The 18,111-nt window shown below is 42.1% G+C and overlaps 1 protein-coding gene across 5 annotated transcripts; it reads right to left on the reverse strand.

The window, feature by feature from the left end:
- Positions 1–15: 15 nt before the first annotated feature.
- Positions 16–18,099, reverse strand: LOC143510840 (neutral ceramidase-like). 5 transcript variants are annotated; one of them, XM_077000638.1, is made up of 21 exons: positions 17,301–18,099; positions 15,019–15,152; positions 14,618–14,721; positions 14,242–14,385; positions 13,982–14,158; positions 13,628–13,755; positions 13,363–13,440; positions 13,058–13,178; positions 7,830–7,955; positions 7,190–7,276; positions 7,005–7,109; positions 6,667–6,748; positions 4,166–4,281; positions 3,950–4,044; positions 3,781–3,820; positions 3,412–3,510; positions 3,042–3,137; positions 2,806–2,958; positions 2,658–2,714; positions 1,777–1,865; positions 16–472 (listed from the first exon to the last, which is right to left on the reverse strand). In XM_077000638.1, the coding sequence occupies exons 2-21, from the start codon at positions 15,146–15,148 to the stop codon at positions 274–276; spliced, it is 2,226 nt and encodes a 741-aa protein (XP_076856753.1). In that variant the 5' UTR covers positions 15,149–15,152; positions 17,301–18,099; the 3' UTR covers positions 16–273. The 5 variants fall into 5 exon arrangements, with proteins under 5 accessions (XP_076856753.1, XP_076856750.1, XP_076856752.1 ...); XM_077000635.1 differs by having other exon boundaries at positions 15,019–15,845; XM_077000637.1 differs by having other exon boundaries at positions 15,572–18,099.
- Between the last annotated feature and the right edge of the window lie 12 nt (positions 18,100–18,111).

An 18,111-nucleotide genomic window follows, 5' to 3' on the forward strand; every position in this document is an offset into this window, starting at 1 on the left:
AGTTCAATTCTGAGTCCATTGTTTGTTTTATTAAAATGGTGAATACAACACACCCACATTTTAAGAGCCATCACAACTCCTAAACAAATCAAAACACAAGCACACATTCACAAGCATCTTTCAGCATCTAATCATTAACTCACATAAGCACTGAAACATTCAAGCACTACCATAGTATTCTGTCTCCAATACATGGAAGCTGCTTACAACAGCTTTCTTGTCTCATTCAGAGAGGTATGGCTCCTTCAGAAGGAATAGAGTGTTTTGGCTCCTTCAGAAGGAATAGAGTGTTTTCGTGACTCTGAACACATCGGACGTGCCATCATAAGCAGTTATCACAGGCCTGGTGACATTGAAGTGTTTGGTGTGACCGAAGTGTCGGATCCTGTAGGTGCCAGACGGTGCTGAGAGAGGGATGTGCCACTCTACTGTAGCATTGCTCCGCCCACCAGAACCTTTAATCCAGTGAAATCTGGACACACACACACACACACACACACACACACACACACACACACACACACACACACACACACACACACACACACACACACACACACACACACACACACACACACACACAGTTCTGATAGGTCAGTCTTGAACAAATCTCTGAAAGCACTAAACAGCCAATATAGTTTAGTGTAACCCGTGTAAGGGACGTGCTGTGTTCTCTAACAGAAGTAGTTATCTGAACCCATGCAGAATTGTTATCCTGATTCACCCATCATATTCTACTTCAAGATGGAGATTGGAGAAGTACACTGTGTATAATCAGTAATATCTGTAATGACTAGTTGTGTAACCATTCCAGATAAAGAACCAAAGATGAATTATACCTCTAATCAGATGTTTTGTGGACTTTAGAATTCTTCTACAGATCATTCCTGAATTTGAGCCTCTGTGGCCAAGTGTACAGATGGAAGCTCAAAATCTGATTTCATGTTATCTATATCCATGTAATATCCAATAGATGTTCATTATTGTTAGTGGGTATCATTAGGAAGCTACCGTAGAAATGTCTATCAACACGCTCACTTCTGGTTACTGAAAGTCACTGATGATGAACTAGGCAACTATGACATTATGGAAAATGTTACGATTGCTATTCTGTAACACAAACGGAGCCTGTTGGGCACCTTCCCAGTGGAATCAGTTTTTAATAATATTAGCATTAGTTATTAGCATAACAGCATTAGTTTCTTAAGCCAGTTGTACTCTAACTTCAGAAACACTATACATGTGATTACTTTACTGACTGCATGCAATGTCATATTACCAGGTTAAAAATTACAGAACTTAAGCATGAGATACAATATTCATAATGCATGAATAATGTATATAAGTCATATATAGGCATCTGTGAATGGTTAACTGCAAGGAGTTGACTGCAGATATACGAAACTGACACTGGCATTCATAAATATTCAAATAGCACTGAAGGTTGTGATATGCTCATATTATCAGTGGTTCAACATGACAAGAGTAATCTATAGACATTACTTCAGATGACCAAGGCAGTAAAAGTTAAACCTTCTCAGTTGAACTGGTGATGAAATGATAAAATATGATAAGGTCCTTAGTCAGCTTCTGCATTATCAGTGGATACAGCTCAAGAGATAGCTCAGTCTGAGAGAGTGCAGATCACTCTGTATGTGGCCATAGAAGTTGAACCGAGCCACAGTTATATATACATATGCATAAAGATTCCATTATAATGTCTAATCAACATGCTGATACAGCTATGCATAAGAATAATGATGATTAGATACATACCTCGTCTCCCATGATGCATCTGTATGGACCACCACCCATGTGCCAGTGTTGTTCTGAAACCTCTCCACTGTGACAAAGGTCTTGTTTCTCTAATAGCAGAACCATAAGAGATTAGGAAACGCAAGAAAGCAGGTTAATAGCCCTGAAGCTAAATCTATTTTAAATTATATTTTGATAATACAGGTTAATTGAGGTTAATTGCAATTTAATCTCCATTTCATGGTGCCTGGCTCTTTCATCCTTGTACTCTAAATAAGTAAACAAAACATATATTACTTTGATATATGCACAATGTTTAAATGTGTATTGTGTATGCCACTGTTGTTTATTCCATCTGACAGGAGGAAAATGTCTTAGTTGCCTGTAATGCTCTGATAGTGTTTCCCAAATGGAAGAGGCATTGTGGGTATATTTATACTGCTAAATAACTAAATCTCCTAGAGCTACTGCAATGTTTATGCTGTTCTTGGTCTTTCAGTTGTTTGTGATCCTTCTCAGGTTTTGTTTTTTTCAGACTTTACATATTTTTGAAGACGTCTCGAAAAGCCTCTTTTGAGATCAAATTGATCTTTAGTGTACCACAGACAAAAATCTTGTTCATAGCCTCTGCAAACTCAATTTACTCAAACAACTCAATTTAAGCATATTTATGACAATAATGGGAAACAATGAATATTGAGATTTTACTGCTATAATTAACTTGGATCATTAAACTTAAATGCCAAATTTAAAAGAATCTCTTGTCAATAAGGTTTTTGTCATTTTCCAAGTTTGTAGAGAAAGGTAAACATATGTGTGTGTCTGTGGTATTATTTGCACACTTGTGATAAATGAGATTAAGTTAGTTATCCTGCTGTAGCGCTTTAACTACAGGAGCTCACCATGTCGCCAGAGTTCCGGGGGTTTCCAGCAACAAAAGTGACAGATGCAACTTCTCCCTGCACAACGGGGTCAAATCAATTAACATTATATAAGTAACTAAGCCAGTGCTCTGTATAATTAAAATAACAAAATAAAAAAAACACTCACCACTTTATAGCGAGGATGCACCTGTTCCAGGACCTGTCCGAAGGTGGTGTTAGCTGGCCGCTTATCCACAGGCACGCCGGGCAGCAGAGAGAAGAGCTGGCTGTCTTTGAAGAATGGAGGCTCAGGACCTTTGGGTAATTCCCCCACCTTACCCTGGATTCAGTAAAATGCATTCCAGTCAGTGAAGTGAAAAGCAGGCACTAGAAAACAACATATCTGAACAGGTTAATGTGCACCTGCACAATGGCTTTGGCAAGGCCTCTGAAGTGCTGGATGTACGCGGAGAGGGTGTGAGGCCCATAGATGGTGGAGGCACCTTCATACCGCTGGATCTGTGAACGCACGATACAAACAAGATAATGCCAATATGTGCCTCAGGGTCCAGAAGCCATTCAATGTGATATTCAGTGCTCATAGTGTCTTGTGAACTCCAAACAGTAACCACTTCAACCTGCCAACTGTAGGCCAACTTTACCTAGTACATCAGATACTTTTGAACAGTAAATCTAAACCTGGACCCACTGAAAAACAGAATATACACGATCATCTTCAAAGTCTCATAAAAGATGACCATGATTAATAACAAAGATGGTTACAGTTACTTACCTGGTACTCTTCATAGGTAGCAATGTAGTGTGTGTAGACATTGCAGAGACCAGCAATGACAACTTCTGTGTTGGTGAAAGTGTTTTGCACCTCCAGCTCCTAATAAGTCAATGCAAAACATCACGACCCTAATAAGCACTCTGCACGTGCCCTACATGATGCTTGGTTAAGCCATCCGCTAACATTCAAACCTGCTTGTTATTACCTCATTAATCAATCAATCAATCAATCAAAGTTTATTTGTATAGCGCTTTTAACAACTCATGTTGTCGCAAAGCAGCTTTACAATGGACACTATGAAAGAAGCTCATAATTGGACTAATTGAATGACCTTCCCTACATTCTACTGTGTTTTGTATATATTCTCACCTGTTTGACAGCATCTCTGATCCTTCTACCTGACATAGTTCTAGGAAAAAATGGATCATACCTTTTGATTCTCATCAAATTCAACAATTTTCCTGTTTATGGACTGATTGCAGCTTTAACACAATTTGAAGCAAATTTAAGGTAGACGTGTCTAATTACAAACACTTACGTCACCTCCCCTGGGACGGCCACCACAGCCACAGAGCCGATGGTGATGATCTGAACATCCACTACATCTGGGTGCCAAGGGAGGGGCCAGTTCATCTACAGGTACAACAACACTACTGCAGTTCCCAGCCAACAATATGCAGTTCTCAGCCAACAATCAGAAACTTAAGAGTCCTGAGAATGATCTGTAAAAGATAGTCATGTAACCTGCTCTCACCTCTCCAGTGCTGAAGAGAATGGGTTTGGGCTCGTGACAATCCTGAATGTCTTTAGAGGGGGCATTCAGCAAAATATCCCTAATACCATCCCAGAATGGATCCCCTTCAACTGCCCCTGTGCATTCAGGTGTTATTGAAACAGTTATAGACATATAAATCACGCTTAGCATCTTCACACTGTTGCCCACTATTGTGGGCAATATTGTTGTTACCAAGAATGAAAAATAAGCAACCATTTACATTTACGGCATTTAGCAGACGCAACCACACTGCTAACGGGGTGAGAATGCTACTTTACTTATTGACTGTAATTTGGTTTTTTTTTTATGTGGTTACATTGGCCCGCTAGATCAGTAATCTCCCTATGCTTCTTCATTTAATTGCAGTTTTTAATTTAATACTCCACTCCTCCACTTCACCTCCAGAGGCAGCACATTAATGAGCTGCAACCACTACACTTTAATAGGACTCTAATGCCCTGCAAAAGAAAATGTGTACTGCTGGAATAGGCTGGACTCAGCGGGCTTCTGTTGGACTAACCACTATCACCAAGCTGCAGATTCATTCAGCTTATTCCAGACCAGAGACACCTACAGGTCCCTCTACAGTTCCCTCTTTCTCCTTTGCAATATCTGTTTACCTCTAGGGTCTTGAGAACCACATCAAAGGCATGACATTAGCAATGGGTTTTTGTTTACTTGTTGCCATGACTTTCCAAAAACTAAAAAGGTGCATGTAAAAAGAAAACAGTTTGTTGAAAATTGGTAGGTGCTCCTCCTGGTGCTGGGTAAACTGCTGTGCAATGCCAAAGGGTTTTAGCAGTTTGGGAATTCACCCAGACTGTCCTCACATCTGTTTTCACCCAGGCACCGAGGGGCACCTACTTTGCTTAGCAGATGAATGTAGACCATGAGAAGATGATTACAATCTATAATAGTAGCAAAAACATAAACGATGCTGCGCTTTGGTGCATGGCACTATAGTCAGCTATTTTTAAAACAAGCCCGCGGGCAGTGATGGCTAAGTTACCTTGAGAAAGTAATCCGATTACTGATTACTGATTACTCCTTTTAAAAGTAACTTAGTTACGTTACATATTACTTGATTTTAAAAGTAACTACGTTAGATTACAAGTTACTTTAGTAGTTACATTCAGCAGCAAAATACATTTTTCCAATACTCACTTTATTGGAAGTGCATTTTTAACAGTAACAATGTATTGAAGCAGGTTCGGTAACCGAGGCAGAAACTGCTTAATCCAAAAATCCCGAGGAGGGAAACTTTATTGATAACGCAACCCTGGCGCGCGCAGGCTCCGCCCCCCAGTGTCACTTAAAGGGCAAGACTCGCCGTGAGGAGTAGGAGTCGCTACAGTATCTCCTGACATTACGTTTGTGTAGCTGCGCGGTATTATTTGTAAATTTATTTGTAAACGTAATACAAGCGAACTGGGGTGGGTTTCCCGAAACGTTCGTAGCGCCAAGTACTTCGTAACCTCGTATGAGGTTTCAAGTGCACTTTGCATAATTATGCTTTGTCTATTGTACTTTATCGTCTCTTTCCTCAGGTATTGTGCATAATTGGGTTATAGGAATTGTTTACTGTCTTTTTCCTCAGGGGATGTGTATATTCAGGTATAATTGTTAGGTATCATTTGACTTTCGTCTAGTGGTTTTTCCAGCTTAGAGTACCTTGTGTTCTGGACTATCTATTCTACCTTGGAGATTCCAAGCTACTACATAGCACTTTTGTAAGTCGCTCTGGATAAGAGCGTCTGCTAAATGCCATAAATGTAAATGTAAATGTAAATGTATGAAGCTACGAACGTTTCGGGAAACCCACCCCAGTTCAGTCAGACAGCTTGTGAAACGAAATACCATTACAATTTCAAGCATTTTAAAGTAGGCGACGTTAGTCAAAATTCCAACACTTTTCAAACGTGGAACACAAAGCAACATTAAAATTCATCAGGTAAATGTTCCTTCCCCTGTTTTTGAGGGGTGTTTCTTTATACTACCACATATCGTTACGGGAGGACACTGCAAAAAATGACTTGTAAAACGTGCTCGCGCTCTCACAGGATCGCGCGCAGCGTGCGGAGTCGAGCGCTACGGTCAGACTCAAAAGTAGAACAGAGCCAAGAAGAAAGCAAAAATATATATTTTACTAGGGAAAATATAAATAGTAACGCACAGTTATTTGGATAAGTAACTTTAATCTGATTACTGGACTGGAAATAGTAGCGCGTTATATTACTCGTTACCGAAAAAAGTGGTAAGATTAGAGTAACGCGTTACTAAGTAACGCGTTACTGACATCACTGCCCGCGGGCGACTCGTGACGTCCTCGCGGGCGACATGGTGACGTTGGTGACCCCTGCTTTAGAAAGAAAGAACGTGAGCATACTTTCCACAAAGACATTCTTTTAGCACATTTTTTTAAATGCCCACTAAAAACTGGTCATAGATGAGCTGGCTCAAAAAAACAGAGGCTAAGTTACCTTGAGTGAAGTTTAGGTCTCCCCCTCCATCTATTGTACCTGCTGCAAAGCTGTGGCCAAGTGCAGGTTTACATGTCTTAACCTGATAAAAGGATCAATCAAATTACTGTACAAACTTGGCACATCACTACATTTGTTTTAGGGGTTTATAGTGATATTGGAGATTTAAATACAGACACCATGCCCTAATTTATACTTCAAGTATAAGTATTAAGGTTATTATTAAGGTCAGTGTCCAGTCCTTTATGTAGTTTCATGGTTTCTTTGCATGTTCTTATGTAGTTGCCTTTATCTCCCCATGCCTCCTCTGAGCATGCTGATTTGCTGAGCATACTCACACTGTGGGTGGAGTTAAAGTGGACGGAGACATCCGTCATGTTGACCCACTGATGAGCAGTATGGACACGTCCATGCACCTCCTGTTCTGCAGTCCCATAAAGCTCCTGTCCATCAGATCACAGTGTCAGGGACGCTGAAGGACAAATCTGAATGCTACGCAGACCATCAGCATGTAGTGAGATACCTTTGCCTTTCTGTAGATGTTCTGTCCAATAATTTTGGTGCTTTCAAACATGTCTTTACCCGGTCCAAAAGCAACACACATTTTTGTCTGTGAACACATTCAAGAAGAAAAGAGACTTGGAAAACAGAAAAAAATCTATTGAACCTGATTTATTGGCCTGAAATTAATTTAATTAACAGGCAAGCAGTTTTTGAGAAATTTATTTTCCTGACCTGATTTATGAATATTTTAATGATTAGCAATTAGTGTGTACATGTATTCCCTTTGGTTAAACATAGTACTCAGCATCTATCCTTAAAACCACTTCAGCCAGTTACAAAAACCTCAACATGATTTGCAAGCCTTTAATTATGGCTCTGTGGACACAGCACTTTCCAAACTCCTGTCTTACACAGCAAAATCTTGACTGTGGAATTTACGCCTACAATGTTGAGTTAAGTCATGCTGCATTTATTTGCACACTGGAGGGATTTCTGTGGACTCTGCTAAGTTAGCATTCTCCCCAACTCATCTGCTTCATCTAAACAATCATCTTTCATAAGCTGAACCAGATATGTTAGGACAGGGTCAACTGTGCAGGCCACAGACTGGGAAACTTCCAGTGACTGAGGGACCCTGTAAAAGACTACATATAACTCACCCCACCAATGGGACAGGAGCTGTTGAGGTAGTCACACTTCTCTCCTGTGTTCACACAATATGGGCCATGAGTGTTGGGAGACGCGTCTCCGCTGTTACTGGTGCAAAATGCTGCTACAAAAGGTCCCTGCAAGGTGATGAGACAAGAAAAGGTTACCATGGAAATCTCTCTGTTTTTTATTATTAACATCTCAGACCGTAAACTTTGCAAGTAAGACTGCTATAAAGCGGTAGGATTCGGGAGGGAATCCACCGCATGGTTTTTGCGATAAACAAATCCAAAAGCCTTTCCACAGAAAACAAAAGAACTAAAACCTCCACCAAAAGCACTGTGGGAAACACACCGAAAGAAAACACCGGAGTATGGGGAATAACCAGGGCAAACTAAAGAATGCGAAATACTCAACCAGAGTAAATGTGCAATAATCAAACTGAGGATGCCAGGGGAAGTAAGTAACAAAATCCCTTCCCAAAATAACCAACAAAAACTGAATAGAGAAACAATAATAAAGAAAAACTTTAGAATAGCCAGATCGACATAGGAGTGAATGCACTCGAACAATAGATTAGAGAGAGAAAGCATGGTGAAGAGACACCAGGACAACGCAACACATTTCCGATAAGAGAGGTTGACTACATGCACGTAGCATAGGACAACAAACAACTCATCAGTGAGGCACTGCAACTGCCTTCCTTAAGTAAAGGGAAGGACAGCTGCAGGTCATGATTGCGACGACTTTGATGAGAGCTGAGCTCCCCCTGTGGCAGGAGGTGGAATGCCCCAGGACCCAGGCGTGACAGAGCCCCCCCCTCATAGGCCCGAGACCCCACGGGCCCAGAGCAGTCACCTTCTCACGATGGAAGTCCCGGATCAGGGCAGGGTACAGGATGCGAGAAGTGGAGACCCAGCAACGCTCCTCAGGCCCACGCTCTTCCCAATCCACCAAGTACTGCTCACGACCCCAAACTTGATGGACGTCCAGGAGGTGACAAACCATGTAGGCTGGAGCCCCATCAAAAATGGGGGCTCACAGCAGGCCACACAGGACAGGCCAGAGGCACGATGCATGAAAAACAGGATGGACTTGAAGAGAATGAGGGAGAGCCAGGCGGTAGGACACCGGATTGATCCACTGACTACTTTGAACGGGCCTAGGTAGCATGGTGCTAACTTCCTGATTCTCCCATGGACCTGCAGGTCCTTAGCAGTCAGCCATACTCTCTGCCCGGCATGGAATGAAATTGCAGGGAGTCTGCGCTTGTCCGAGTTGCGGCGATGGAACACAGAGGCCGCCAGCAAGGCCTTGCAAACCTTGAGCCAAGCCTGACGACAAGGCTAGGGTTGTCCCGATCCGATATTTGGATCTGATCGGCCGCCGATATTAGCAAAAAATGCGTATCGGTATCGGATCGGCAGGCACGAGAAAATGCCGATCCAGACTCCCGATCCAGTTTTTTTTTTTAAGATCCGGGTTTTCCAGCGCACCCATTTAGATAATCCATTCCAGTTTTTGCTGTGGTTTTGCCAGTGAGAGTAAAATCCGGTCCACATTTTCCAGCACACCTTCAGCACACGAGCCTAGCGTCTCCCCAATTTAGCTCCGCGGCATCTCCTAACCATTACGACCGCCGTGTAAATTTGAAGTTATCGGTAAAAATGTCACTTGTGTGGGATTATTTTACCTTAAAGGATGACAAAGACAAAGAGGTAGAGTGCAACATATGCCACAGTAAAGTCAAGCGTGGTGGTAAAGCTGTAAGAACTTTTAATACAACCAATCTAATCAAGCATTTAGCGAAATACCACCATAAACAACATGACGAGTTTCTAAATAAAACTGAAGACAAAAAGAAAGGCCCTACACAACTAACACTGGCAGAAACGTTTGAATTGAAGGGAGTGTATAGATGGGGATGGAGCAGCAAAGTGTGGAGTAGAAGGCATTTTGCTTTTAATTAGTTTACGATATGTGCACAGATTTTTTTTAAGCTTTGGTTTACACTTGTTCAAGAGCACTGATGGATGTTAATGTTAATAGACTATTTGTTAATAGACTATTTTCCACTCAGGTTGTGTGTTTTGCTTTTTTAATATAATTTACAATATTATTTGCACTTGTGGCTTTTTAATCCTTGGTTTACTGATGCTATTTCTGTTTGTTATTTAATATTTTGTCTATTTTGAGTTTATTAATTGCTAAATAAACAGGTCAGTTTCTCCTTACCAACCATTGTGTATTATTCAAACACACCTAATTCAGCTGGCTACTTGTTATCAAGAGTAAAACGCTTTTCAACATAAGTTTGACAACAAAGTAAGTTGGCTAAATAACTTTAAACTTTAATACATGCTCGGATAGGCCGGTATCGGTATCGGCCGATATCGGTATCGGATCGGAAGTGCAAATAAATATCGGTATTGGATCGGAAGTTCAAAAAGCTGGATCGGGACATCCCTACTCCAGGCACTGCCATCTTGCCCTCCTGGTCTGTGAACATGGGTGGAGCATACACATAGAGACACTCAAATGGGGATATCTCCAATGATGAATGCCAAAGGGTGTTGTGGGCATACTATACCCAGATCAGATGGTTGGACCAGGAGGAGGGGTTGGAAGAGGCCAGGCAAACGAAGGGTCTGTTCGAGGTCTTGGTTGACCCATCATGTCTGGCCATTAGACTGGGGTGGAATCCCGATGACAGGCTCACCTTGGCCCCCAAGAGACAGAGGAAGGTCCCCCAGAACCGTCTGGTGAACTGGGGCCCCCGGTCGAACACCACGTCATGGGGTAAACCGTATTGGTAACTCGTATCACATGGTTTAAAACAGTACTGCTGTTTCCCAAGCCATGGGAAGTTTAGGTAAGGCTATGAACTTGCTTGCCATCGAGAAGCAGTCTACGATCACCAGAATAGTGGTGTTACCATGGGAGGGTGGCAACCTGGTGACAAAATCCAAAGACACGTGTGTCCAGTGCCGGGAAGGAACCAGGACCAGATGCAGCAGGCACAAGAGCTTGGAACAAGAGGTCTTGTTGCACAAAAATACACCTCCAAACGCCTCCACGGGTTGTTCCATACCAGGCCACCAGAACCTCCTTCTAATGAGCTCTAGAGTGCATTGTGCCCTAGGGTGGGCCGCAAACGGCAAGGGATGCCCCAATTCCATAACCCTCTTTTGTAACCACATGGGAACATACAATCGCCTGGCCAAACCCCCTCCTGGGTCAGGTTCATGTGCAAGGGACCGCTTGATGGCTGCTTCAATGTCCTTTTGATGGCTGCTGGATAGCCACTATTTTAGAAGCAGGCAGCACGATGTTAGGGACTTGGGTGCTAGGGTGGCTCCCATTGGTGGGAAAGGGCATTGGGCTGGATATTTTAGACCCGGGCAGTATGAGAGGGTGAAGTCAAACCGGCCGGAAAATAACGACCATCTAGCCTGTCTGGGATTTTTTTTTTGGTGAGGGCAAAAAGCAGCGCTGCCACCACACTGAAATTCTTTATATAGTGGTGGCAAAAGTTAGAAAACCTAACTTGGCGGAGTGAGGAGGGGATGGGCCATTGGGCTACAGCCCAGGTCTTGGCCATGTCCATGGCCAGCTTGCTTTGGGACACCCTGAAACCCAAAAACGATATCTCCTCAGCATGAAAAACCAACTTTTTTCATTTAACGTATAAGTGGTTCTCCAGGAGCAGTTGGGGAACCCATCACACACGTTTGAAATGGTCTTGGGTGGATCAACTATATATCAGGATGTTGTTGAGGTATTGGTCTAACGCCTCATGCAAGACCTCATCAATATACCACTGGAAGACGGCAAGAGTGTTCATGAGCCTAAACGGCATGACTAAGTATTCATAATGACCTGAAGAGGTTATGAAATCGGTCTTCCATTCGTTGCCCTCTCGTACTCGGACGAGGGTATAGGTGCTGCGCAGGTACAATTTGGTAAAAACCGTGGCCTGCTGCAATGCCTCAAACGCCGTAGCCATGAGTGGCAAGGCGTGGCGGTCCTTGACCATTATTTTGTTCAACCTCTTGTAGTCGATGAACAGCTTTAAACCTCTGTCCTTTCTAACAAAGAAGAAGCCAGCACCAGCAGGGGAGGTAGAGGGCCTAACAAAGCCTGTGGCCAGGAACTCCTGTATATAGGAGTCCATGGTCTTACGCTCGGGGGTTGTGAGGGAAAAGAGCAGACACCTAGGAGGACTGGTTCCAGGCAAAAGATCGATAGTGATATCGAACAAATTATGGACTTATTATCGAACAAATTACCAGCTTTCTATTTAGTGAACACCTCCCGGAGGTCATGGTGTTCAGCAGGCACAACACCTATAAAGAGGGGTTCCCGTTGTTCCCTTGATGTGCTGGGTCTGGCAGCCTTAAGACAGGAGCCCCAGCACAGTGCCCCCCATTGTCTGACTGTGAGGTTGAGCCAGTCAATCTCCGGGTTGTGGCACTGAAGCCAAAGGAACCCCAGGGTCAGTCGAGTCTTAGGGGCACTGATCACATATAGTGTGATATGCTCAACATGACCCCCTATCTTAATTTCCAGGGGAATAGTCTGATTAGCTACCACCCCTGACATCAACCGTGAGAGGCAGCAACCGTGAGAGGCATCTGCAGGTGCACTAGCAGGAGTGCTGTAGCCAAAGACACATAGATTAATGTACCTGCTGTGCCCAAGTCAAGAGATGTGAGTAGTCTGTTTTCAGCTACTCCACGCCATGACGTCACGTGGAGCGTGAGACAACATAGATGGGGAGGACCTGCCAGGGACTCCCCTCCTACTGGCGGGCCTGTCCCTGTAGGTCAGGGCAACTGGCACGCTTGTGTCCTTCCTGGCTGCAGTACAGACAAAGAAAAACTTGAGAATGGTCAGAGCAGCACAGGAGTGAACGCACTCAAACAATAGACTAGAGAGAGAAAGCATGGTGACAAGACACCAGGACACCACAACACGTTTCCCATAAGAGAGGCTGACTGCATACGCATAGCATAGGGCAAGAAGCAACTCAGCAGTGAGACACTGCAACTGCCTTCTTTAGGTAAGGGGAAGGACAGTTACAGGTCATCACTTCTGATTGTGATTACTTTGACAAGAGCTGGTTAGCAAGCTCCCCCCTGTGGCTGCAGGTGGGACAACCCTGGAGCCAGCCCTGACAACTGCTCCAGAAACAGAACAATAAAGAGACAAAAGAGGCTGCATTAATAAGACATCTCACCTCACCAGGTAAGGAGTTGGGGTTCTTCTCTTGTTCAAACAGATAGGAGGCATAGCCCAGGTTATCTGAGCTCACCATGCGATTGGTGTAATTCATGCTGACTGCATGAACAGCAAACCAGCTGAAAGGAAGGTGGGCATGTTCAACGATACCATTCATTTTCATTAAATTATGAAAATAGTTGTCATTGCCATTTCAAATAATGACATATAATATATATCATCATATAAAACATTTTCTATTCCATCAAAAACATCCTGGAGGACTCGAAGGATAGTTTGCATATTGGTTTAAAGCTGGCATACCTGAACATTCCTATTCCATTCCCACTCAGATCTGTGAATTTAAGGCTCACAATCTGTTCATCTGTATTGGTTTTGTACCTGGATGAGAAAAACTTAATCTTTTCAGTTTAATGCTGTCAAGCATTAATAAATGTAGTATGAGGCACCTATTTAAAAATCTATCAGGACTGAAGCAATCAAATCAATCATTCTCAGTAAGTAACTGATAGAATAAATACTGAATATATGTATAATTTGCATAATTTTTAATAGAAAACATATTTACCTGTTTCTTTCCTGCTCAGGGTTGTTCATGTATGAATGTGGACTCCTGTTAAGATTACTACCCACAATTTCTCCTTTGTTCATAAAGATTCTACCAGGCTTCATGGATTTATGTGCTATATCAATGCTCTGATAAATGACATAATGGACATTACAATCAGTGCATGGCATTCTGCTATATTACAGATAATACAACTATATATTAATACCAATGAGGTGATTTGATGCCATTATTAATAATGCTGGGTGATTTACAGTATTCTTAATAGTAGAATATGAGGGAATGTGGGTGGCTTCACGGACTAAGGAAAATACATCATATCTTGGAGATGACAAAAAAAAAAAGTATACACACATTAACAATCCCACTGACGATGGCTTGAGTGGCTGGCTTGATGTAACCTTTACTGGTGATCATGAAGAGGGTGTACTGGAAGAAGCCTGCCAGGCCGGAGTGAGTGTGTGTGCCACTCAGCACCACGTTGTCCTGCCGGTACAGGTCTCCATACTTCAGCTGGAGCTCCTTCAGCACCTACAACAGGCAGGTTAGCGTGAAATACGAGATAAACGCTCCTCGGCATCACTAGAGGGCAGAAGGAATACAGCCTCCATTACCTCCAGCCTCAGTCTTTGAGACATCATGCCTATTTCTGCACTCACAAACACCACTCTCTGACTACCGTCGTCCACGATGAAGGCCCTGCTGAACAAACGAGTGTGGATCCCTGCTGCAGTCTGCTTCGGGTTGGCATAGCCCATCTTATGCAAAACAAACACAACACAATCCTTGGAGCTCTGATAGCATTTTGATCAGAAGTCCATATCACATCAGATAAACCACTGATCATAAATACTGTCGCAGTGCACTGATAATGTTTATATAATTTCAGATAGCCTCACCCATAATAGAGTCATTTTATACCAGAGCTGAAATTTGGCTCGTATATAACCTGGAGAATATGTTGGTCAAAAATGCCAAAATAGCCCTCACCAGGGGTATGTCTGCCACTGGTCCAGTGCAATCAGCTCTGCCCACTCCTATCAGATAGGGCTTCTCTGGAGGCTTCACTGTAGGAATGACCTCTTCCACTTCTTCTGCATAACAGGTTCACAGTTGTATCGAACAGTTACATGCTACATCAAAACAGGAATGTCTCTTTAAATTCATTGATTACACAAACCTACGATAAATGATCAAAAACAAACATAAGCTAGCAAGTGTGACGGCGTTTGAGGCATCGCCAAAAATATCAGAACACAAATATTATTGTTAAATGGTAAAGGGAGTATCCCACAGAACACCCTGGCTCTTATTTAAGATATTATCTATGACGCTTTGTTGCACATACATCTACATCAGGAAAAGCAAATGCTGATAACATGAGTGATTACGTGTAGGGGAGTTCATGTTGACGGCTATGACGGTGACAAGCCCCACTGTGACTCCAGTCATCAGCAGGAACAGAACCATGAGCAGCACCTCCAGACTGCTGAAGCCACAACACAGAGCCTTACGAGCCATGATCCTGCCCCACACACACACACACACGCACACACAAATGCACACACACATGCACACACACATGCACACACACACACTCCTCAGGATGCTGTGCAGACACTACAACACTAAGGGATTTAAAGGGTCTACAAGAGTACACAAATGTCTATCTAAGGGATGGTGTGGTCAAATGGATTGCTACACTAAACTACAGTGAGCAAATATTTAGTAACTATAAGAAACCAATTCATAGTATAAACACAATGAAAATAACATTTCAGCTTGATTTCTGATTGGACACTGATATTTCACTGAGCGGCTGTGCATTGAATGGTAATGTTACATACATACATAAACCTAAGCAATGAGTCCCTAAACAGATTCAACAGATGTATGCTAGTTAAAAATACAATCAAAAAGGCTGAACACATTTACATGACTTACGTTTAACAGACAAGCTCCGTAACAACTTCAAAACCTCTGTTGGGTTTCAAATAGAACCTGTCTTAACAGATCAAGGCACTTATAGTGTCCAGGGTCAAAGGTAGCTAGGAGACTTACTGTTTTACAGCCACTGTTCAATGCCATCTAAATGTAAGTGTGCTTACTTTGCTTGCTTGCTGTATACATTGCTGTAAACTGTAAATACATTATATGACAAACACATGATCGTGAAAATTCTTGCCATTTTCACCCAAATGTAAAGAATGATGTTTTCCTGTGAAAGAGAGAAACCCTTTTCAGTTTTACAGGCTCAGAGGCATTACGGGTAGGAGTGGTAAAGTATTCATATAACATAGATGTTATTCCTAAGTTTGCCCATTTGAGTGTTTATACTCTGATTGCTCTGTATGTGGCAGAGGCTGCATCACCAGCAGCTGTACTAGGAGCTGTCCATAGAGGGCAGTAATGCTCAACTACTTCATCACAGCTGCTCTGTGCACATGCACCTCTCACCCTCACCATCAAGCCTAGATCCAGTACACAGCTGACAGCCTTCAGGAATACAGGGCACCGAGGGAGCTCATTTAAGGTTGTGCACAGATCTAACCCATTTTATGTGGTGTGCTTTGGTGTTCACAGTGTTAAGGGACGCGAGGTGCAGGTTAAGTATCTGTACTGTGCTTTTTTAATTAGATACATTAAGGGAAAACAGGTAGAGAGTACTAACAAATAGTAGATATTCAATAAAGCATTGGTACTAAGATCTGAACCTAGAATCTAAATCCAGCCATGATTTTGTAATGATTGGCCACTTTGTCATCGCGCCAACACAGGTAAAGTGAGGAGGAAAATCTGCAGGACCTGGACCTTGAGGACTGTGATTCAAGCCTCTAGTGTCAGTTCAGAAAGGAGGGCAGATGTTTACAATGCCGTGTATCTGTGTCTGCTACTGCTGGAGCAGGCTGTGACTCGGCAGGGCGGGCTGTGACTTGGCGGGGCGGGCTGTGAGATGAGGCTGATCACTTTCTTGTTGCAGGTGTTTTGCAGAGTTCAGGAAGTGGTTCTAGTGATGTACTGAGCAGTCCAAGGAGGTGGATGTGGTTCTGTGTTATGGTTACGTTGGACCTTAAAAGGCCATTTCATACCACACATCATGGTACTTTGTAGGATACATGAAAAGGGACTCTTTCAAACAAACTGTACATGGCGTACCCCAGGGAAGCATTCGAGGCCTTTATTTTTGTTCAATATTAAAGATTTGATTTGATCATGCAGTCTTTGTGCTGACAGTGCTGTGCTAAGTTGTTCCTTCATCTAGTAAGAACACTATTTTGGCTATTGCTTGGTTGTCGAGGTAGGTGACTGAAATCATTGGATTTTACTGTGAAGATAGGTCAGGTTTCTATTTCTAATGAATCAACACTAAATTATTTAGGTTGTGTTTTAAATAATCAATTATCAGGGGAGGTAATGGCCCATTAATCATTATTTATTTAGTTCTAGCTAGTTTTAGCTAGTAATTCTGCATTAGCAGATATGACATCTTTAAAACTTTGCCATCTTAAAAACTTTTGATGCACTAATTCAAGTACATTTTGATTATACATCACCACTCAGTCTTTTAAGAACAGGCTTTAGATGGCTCAAAACAAGTTTCGAGTACTGAAAATACTGTTCATATGTGAAGGCAGAAATTAGAGTACCAGTAAATTAAATAGTTTAGACTTACCCACAAAACTCTGAGCAAACTAGTCCAGTAAAATCTGCTTTAAAAAACAAAGTAATTCAGTAAAATCTCCACAACTCTACAATTACGGAACTAGAGGGAGTACAACTAACCTTTTCCTATTTAGATTTAGAAGTTATTGAGCAAAAACATATTTTCAATACTGTGTCAGTCACGTGGCACAACCATTCATTTTGTCAAATAAATCTATCCACCTAAGGTCTCGCTTTTACTGATATGTCTGTTAACCTCAGGTTTCTTATTAAAGAAGAAGCACGTGTGGATTCATTCCTGATATACAATCGCATAGGTTCATATTGGGTTCAGATTCAGTTCACACTGATTTTAGCTTGTGTGACATCTGAGAAGCATTCAAGAGTTCATGGCTCCGAGCTCATGAGCGAAAGCAAGTGGCAGTTTTGAAAATCTGGTGAGGAATATTTGGACTAGTAGGAGGTTGTTGAACTGTGCAGCTGGTCTGGACTTCGACTTTCATCTTTAGATATAAATAGTCAAATGACAAAGTGAAATAAGTTCAAAGGAAAGAAAAACAGGAACTTTACAATGAATGGTGGATCATTACGAAAAAGAAATTAATAATTACGAAAGAAACCAATAAACAAATGAAAGCACACACATCTACACACACGCATAAAAAATACATATACGCATAAAAAATTAAAATAAAATAAAAATCATAATAAATCAAATAAATATTTGGGTGGTTGGACAATTTCTTCCATTCTTCCAAACAAAAGTGCAAGGTCAGAACATTCATCAGTACATTCATTACTGAATACTCTAATGATAGAGC

This window comes from Brachyhypopomus gauderio, chromosome 3 (assembly GCF_052324685.1).
Source record: "Brachyhypopomus gauderio isolate BG-103 chromosome 3, BGAUD_0.2, whole genome shotgun sequence".
Lineage (NCBI taxonomy): Eukaryota > Metazoa > Chordata > Actinopteri > Gymnotiformes > Hypopomidae > Brachyhypopomus > Brachyhypopomus gauderio.

Bases quoted from the DNA above. Each gene is read 5' to 3' on its own strand.
- LOC143510840 (XM_077000635.1), bottom strand. From the start codon at position 15,211: ATGTGTGTGTGCATGTGTGTGTGCATTTGTGTGTGCGTGTGTGTGTGT. The intron at 14,386-14,617 runs GTGAGGGCTATT...GTTTTGCATAAG, and splicing joins CAGTGGCAGACATACCCCTG to ATGGGCTATGCCAACCCGAA. The intron at 13,756-13,981 runs GTGTGTATACTT...GTCATTTATCAG, and splicing joins TCGTCAGTGGGATTGTTAAT to AGCATTGATATAGCACATAA.